This window comes from Bidens hawaiensis, unplaced genomic scaffold (assembly GCF_021521415.1).
Source record: "Bidens hawaiensis isolate Kalapana, Puna unplaced genomic scaffold, B.hawaiensis_p1.1 tig00062850_1, whole genome shotgun sequence".
Taxonomy (NCBI): domain Eukaryota; kingdom Viridiplantae; phylum Streptophyta; class Magnoliopsida; order Asterales; family Asteraceae; genus Bidens; species Bidens hawaiensis.
In genome coordinates this window covers 14,720-21,619 of record NW_027501283.1, presented here as the reverse complement: position 1 = coordinate 21,619, position 6,900 = coordinate 14,720, and the positions used below count along the sequence as shown (strand labels likewise).

At 34.8% G+C, this 6,900-nt stretch overlaps 1 protein-coding gene across 1 annotated transcript; it reads right to left on the bottom strand.

The window, feature by feature from the left end:
• Positions 1 to 688: 688 nt before the first annotated feature.
• LOC143603817 (protein phosphatase EYA-like) lies at positions 689 to 3,506 on the bottom strand. Its single transcript, XM_077080506.1, has 5 exons — positions 3,307 to 3,506; positions 2,793 to 2,966; positions 1,795 to 1,888; positions 1,578 to 1,715; positions 689 to 945 (listed from the first exon to the last, which is right to left on the bottom strand). Exons 1-5 carry the CDS (start codon positions 3,496 to 3,498, stop codon positions 689 to 691), a joined length of 855 nt encoding a protein of 284 aa, XP_076936621.1. The 5' UTR covers positions 3,499 to 3,506.
• Positions 3,507 to 6,900: the final 3,394 nt, after the last annotated feature.

Genomic DNA, 6,900 nt, shown 5'->3' with positions numbered 1-6,900 from the left:
GAGTAAGGTATTAATAAGTGAATAACATAGGGTTGCAGTTACTGGCCACATCCTTGATCCCCACTAGGTGTTAGCGGCCTAACGGATTGTGAAAACGGCATCTTCAATCCTATTGGCAATAGGTAAATTTCCTTTTGTCACGTTGAAGGGTGCACATATGTTATTAAACATTGCCCTCGGTGGTAACGGCCCAACGAATTGTGAAAATAGCATCTTTAATTCTATTGGCAATACGAAAATAGTCCTTTTGCCCCCTTAAGAGGTCCACATATATTATTAAACGTTACCCATCCTTTTATTTCTTAATCGGGTCGGGCTGTTACGATGGATAATCCGGAGCAATCAGCTTCTTTTTTCAACTATCTATCAACTTGTATTGGTTTAATCATACATAAAGATTTCCATTACTTACATAAAGCAAGAATAACGTTTAATCTTTATCTGTTCTTTCACATCATAATCATCCGACTTGGAACATCATTTTATAATGCCGACTTAAATCTGTGTATAACACTAGCAGAGCTGCCCGAAATCAACTCTACTGTCACAGTGTGCATGAGGAGAGAAAGCCAATAATTTTGAATACAACTTACAATGTACATGGGTTTGTACTGTCGGCCGGAAAAATAAAATTAAAATCGATTGTTTCAAAGGACAATAAGGTATCCATAACCAATCTGCCTTGTATCTACTCATCTTCATCATCAGCATCTCCATAAACCACATCAATATAGTGCCCTAAGGTCTCGATATTGAGGCCTGGAAACCGATGAGAAGCAGTAACCGGCAGAGGATCTATCTGCACAAACGGCCACTGCATGTTTTCAGCCGCTTCACATTCTTCCCACCCATCACCAATCGCACAAAACTGCACGTTCGGCCCGTTAAACCGTTCTTTAATCAATGAAAAACATTGATACTTTCCCACTTCCCATGAGCTGTAAACTGTCCGTTTTCGACAATCAGTCAACATGAAATTCATTGAAAATAAAGTAGTGTACCACTTATTAATTATAATACAAATTGTTTTTTGTAAGTTTCAGTTTCATCCCTTATACTATAAATAATATACCTTTTTCAACAATTTAACTTTTTAATAATTTTATTTTTCTCTAATAATTTTCATTCATGAATATAAAAAAAATAAAAACAAACTAAATGCGTGGTCGTGATTATTTTTAACAGCATTCAGACAAACTTTTTTTTTTAAAAACCGAGTTGGTTCTGTAACAGTACTATGACAAACTGAACTGATACAGGCTGAACAACATACGTATCGATGTCGGTTTAGGGGGACGGGTATCGGTGATTGTTTTTATGGTTTTCAATTGATTTAATACATGTGTCTACATCTTTTTAGGCATGTCACAACTTTATTTCTGTGTAACGTGAGTCAACTTTTATGTAATCAAACTTTTTAAATATATATTACACATCGGTATATTTTTCATTACTGGTACGGAAGTGGCAACTTGCAACTTAGTGTTTCTAACTTCTATTATATTAGGTTTGCTACTACTGTAAACAATTACCAGTGCATTGAAAAAATTGTAAAAATGTAAGGTAAAGCGACTAACCATCATCATAGGAAATCAAATCATCGAGCCGAAACAATAAGCATTTCACTAGGCTTGGGATCAACGAGCCTGAAGTCACAATAATATTTATGTTTTCTGCTCCGTTTCCACCGGCACATTGTGCCACACAGGCTCGCGCTGCAATACAAGACAAGTTTGACTAAAAGGGTCAACTTCTTTGACTATATAATTATTAGGCATAACCATATAAACTTACCGGAAGACAGCCATTTGTCTGTAAAATCATCGGTCACCTCATAAAGATTGTCCCATGATTTAATCATCTTTTCGCCAAACAAGCAGCGCAAGCCCTGCATATTTAGGTTTAGAGTACAGCTGTAGTCAGTTGTAAATTGTGGAGTAGAGCTTGCACGATTATCAAGATTTGGTAGCGTATGGCACGCAATTATGTCTATATCCTTTTGCAGTAACTTTTTTTTTTTTTTTTGGAACGACCAACTAAGTAACGCCGGGTACTCCGTACGCGGCCCCCATTGGCTAAAGGTAGCCCGAGCCGGCCACGAGTCCGGACGGACGGACCTCCCCTAGCGGTCCACCTATTGAGGGATTCCCCGGATAAAACCCGACCCCTACGCCCGCCAAACGGCACGACAGCAAGGAGCCGGTAAAACCGGGTGAGATCAGGACTCGAACCCTGGCAAGCCAGGGTCATCCCTCATATCTCCCATATAAATTGGTGGTAGTGAGGTTTGATCTCCCTACCTCTCACTTGTAAAGTAAGTGCTCTACCATTGAGCCACATCCAATTTAGTAACACAGCAATTGTTTTATTCTACTTAAAAATAATAATTCCAAGGAATATATAGTAGGGAATAAAGGTTATTTTCAATCTACAAAAATAGAATTGTTTCAGGCAAACGAACAAAATAATAATACCAGCAGTAACACTTTTGGTTTCTGACTTTAGTAAGTGACATTATTATGTACAAGAATTAGAATTCTTTCTGCAAGTTATAAGAGTACAGTTTCAGAAAAAACCAAATTTAAAAACAATTTTCTTTTCCTGTTAAAGAAAATTAAAACCTACCGAAAAAGCAGAAAAAATTGACATTAAATTACATTTAGAAGAATAATAATTATGTTTGGGATCATGAGGTTCCAGACTAACACGGTAACATATGCAAACCATGAAATCTGCAGTTAGTAACACAATTACATACTTTAGGAATCAAATATCATGAGTTTCAAAACAACCTTTTTATACTTGTCAGCAATAACCCGATGCCTATATGCCAATTTCTTCTTATTAGCATCATCATCAAAAGCAGCACCAACAAAACCATCATTTGCAAAATCGTAACCACTTAGATCCAACCCATCATCATACTCCCTCATTGCATCCACAAACGGCTTGTTACAGCCTTCAATCTGCCCAAATAGTAATGTTACGACCCCAGGATCTACGAATGTAATTTTATACAAAAGGGCTAGCTGCGCAACTTGTTGCCAGTTTACCACGAACGATACGATTGAATACAACAAATTTTCAAACAAATAGTAATTTTACGACCCCCAGGATCTATGAATGTAATTTTATTAAAGAAAAAGAAAATGAAGAGGCTAGCAGGGCAGCTTGTTGTTAGTTTACCACGAATGATAGGATTTAATACAGCAAATTTTCAAACATATAGTAAGGTTCTATGATTTGTTGCCAGTTTAATAACAAATAATTGGGGTTTTATGTATTAAGTAAAAATTGAAAAGTTACTTGTTCATAAAAGAAGTAATCATCGCAAATTCTGAGAATTTGATTCTCCCAAGTTTTGCCGATTTCGGTGCCCTTTTGGACGTCTTTGGAGCCGTTGAAAGATTTGGTGTATGCGCCGGTGATGAGGGATTTCAATAAGATGAGTGTTTCATCCATATCCCATACGAAAACGTTCATCTTCTTCTGATCCATTGAAACTCAAATCAGTAGGAGGAACAAAGTGTATTGTGGGGAGCTTTCTTTTTTATATAATAATAATAATAATCGGAGTTCAAGAAAGAAAAGCAAGTCATGTGTATTGCCAGGGGATAGATAATAATATATACTAGAAAAGGCCCCTTCAACTTTTAGTTATACAAATTATTGTCCTACTTTATTATGATTTTAACCTACTTTAGAAGCCAACTACATGTCATTTTTAAAATAAAGACTTAATTGTAGTTGTGTCTACGTGGTAAAACCCAAAACTTAACTTTCAATCCCATAGTGACATTTTCTCTTTCTTTTACAATTTAGGTTTTCTGTTAAATCTTATATTTTCGCTCTTATAATAATAATAATAATAATAATAATAAAAATAAAAGTTGTCTTCAAAGACCACTATTCTTCTTCACAACTGTCAGGATCGGGATCTCGTATTACACGTAAAACAATTTAACAAGAACGCACGTGAAATCTAAATATGAAGACCCACTGATTATATCCGGCGGAAACAGTTATAATCAGGATGTTGGACTAAATATATGATCGTAAAGAAACACTCATAATATACTCAAAGATTCCAGTATATTAATACCAATCGTTCAATAATAATGGAAGTGTTTATAGGGTTTGCATGGAACATCTAGGGTTTTTGGTATTCAAAGACGGCCGTACTAGGTTAGCATAAATGACGTATTAGTCTCTAATTAATAGTTTATGCACCCGCACCTATTATGTAAACCTAGTATTCTTTATATAGGCCCATAGACGTCCCTTCTAGAAGCCCTAATGATTACATAATACATTGAAAATACATACATGTGTAAAATAGGTCTTCAAGTATAATATATCCTTGTCGAGCAGACCTTGTAATACTGGGTATGCTCGAAACATGTCTTCGAGTAAACTTTACTTAGAATATTTTCCTTAGAAAATATTCTTGTAACATCACAGATTTTTCGTATTTGTTTAAACCGATTCGAGAATGTAATTTGGATCTTTCGAACTATTTTAAAACTTGTATTTTTTGGTATTTAACTTGGTTACTTATTTTAAAATTTCATAACTTTTAATCATGCTAAATAGTCCTTACAACCTTTAAAATCGATTAAAACGGCTAAAAATCGCATTTTCGGGAACTTCAGAGACTAATTTTGCCAATTCTTTCCTATTTTCGATAAAATTAATGAAACTTAAACTCCAATAAATGTTATTGGAGATCCCAAGATGATTTCTTGTTGTCCAAACCGAAATCCTTATGTTATTATACCCGATTTTGTCATTAATTGATTGTTCGATTTCCTAAACGAGCTATTTCCTAATAAAGAAGCCTTAACCCTTATTGTTTAAACAACGCATATCATAAAAACCTAAATTATTATTTCAATTCCAGCCACCATCTCTATATCCCACGAAGTTCTCTTCCTCAATTGCCGGCTTCTTTAATTTCTTCAAGTTCTTTCATATACGGTTTAACTTTGATGTTTGAAGACCATTTTGACCTCGATTATAATTTGGGTAAGTTGTCTTCATGAAAAATGTTGGTTTATATCCAAATAAAAAAAGCCCTCAATCAATTTTATTGATTGATGGGGGTTTTTTCGGTCAATTGCTTTCCGACCCGTTTTAGGGCATAAAAGTCAATTTTAATGACTTTTCAATTATTATATCTTCTTATCGGAATTAGCTTTCGATCCAGAAGACTTTTATTTGTATCTCGAGATTTTAAGGCTACTGACCAAAACCAAACTTTCGAATCGCTGTTCGGATTCTGGTCAGTACCGGCTCGCTTAAAGGTTTAATTTCTACTAACCGGAGTTCTATACATTTGTTTGGAGCGATTCCTGCGGAAACTATTTCGGTTTTTCTTATATTTAGTTATCTCAAGGTTTCAGGTTTATTTGACTCACTTCGTTCGATGCATTAGAGGACGATTCATTTATTTATTAACCGTTTATTCTTATTCTTAGTTACTCGCTTACGCAATAAGGTGAGTTTTATCATTCCCATTTATGTGACTAATTTTCATAAGTTTTGGGACATATGCGTACTAGTACTAATATCTAATTCATATTTTCATGCTACATATCTACACAAAACTAGCAAACAAATGATTGTGTGTATTTCGATCAAATGTTATTTGTTACTTGCTTATGTGCTTATATTCTATCATTTTCGAAGAGGTCCATCAGAAGTATAGCATGTCAAATGATCATACGCCGTCTTAGTAACCAAAGCCCGATTCGCTTGGTGATGGTAAACCGAAAATCATAGTTATATGCAGTCATAGTAGCCATAGCCCGTATTCGTGAGGCATGGTTAATTGACAATCTATTTATTTATGGTTTGATTGTTTATTACTGCATTTATTTCATTTTGCTTATTTATTTATATTATATATATCATGCAAAAGTGGTGATAATCTCACTCAACCTAGTGTTGACAAACTCTGTTCTATTTTCTACGCATATGCAGGTTACCATTTGAATTGAAGTTTAAAGTGAAGCATGCTTAGAAGGACCATAGTAAAATCAAGGAAGACTATAGACAATAAAATAAAGAATAATTATATTCTATTTGTTTTGAATTAATTGTTTGTGTTATGAATGTTTGTGCACTTAAATTTGAAATAATTAATTTAATAGATATTGTCATATTTTACTTTATGATAGTACCTTTGAGCTGTGAACAATCAGCTCACGCCCCGGCATTTCCGCCTTAGGTTGGGGTGTGACAATTCTACTCCAGCAGACTTTAATCTTCATGACATATTACAATTTTGCTCGAATAAGTCCCACCAGCAAACATATTCTTTTAAACCTCTTTAATATTCCCTTAGGTTTATTAAGAACAACTTCAGTATGCTCGGGTACTGAAACTTGCTCAAGATTGAATCATGCTCGAAGCTTTACTTAGAACATATTGAGATCATCCTTTATTGTATCCATGCTCGACCCACCAAAATGCTCGTAGACTTTGGTTTAAGCTAGATAGATCAAGTGTTTGCTCGGATAGCAAATTGTGCTTTATGAAGAACATCCTTGCTTGACGAAGTGTAGCTTGCTCGAATCTTTCAACACTTTTCTATTCCAGAAGGTAATCTTACACAAGTAAGATATCTTGCTCGAGGTAGCAAACATCATGCTAGAAGGTCCAAGCTTGCTTGAGTTTCATACTTAGCCGTTTTCCGAGGAGGTTGAGAAGATTCCAATATTCCTTGTCAATTTTTCGACCAAACAATCTCCCCCTAGATTGGAACAAGCTCAGATGCACCAAAAAATACCTGCATTACTCACACTTTTGTCAAAATACATATCACATATTATATGAAAATCAAAGAACATTACATTATATAATAAGATTCTACCTTGAAGGCATTACACATCAAATTGC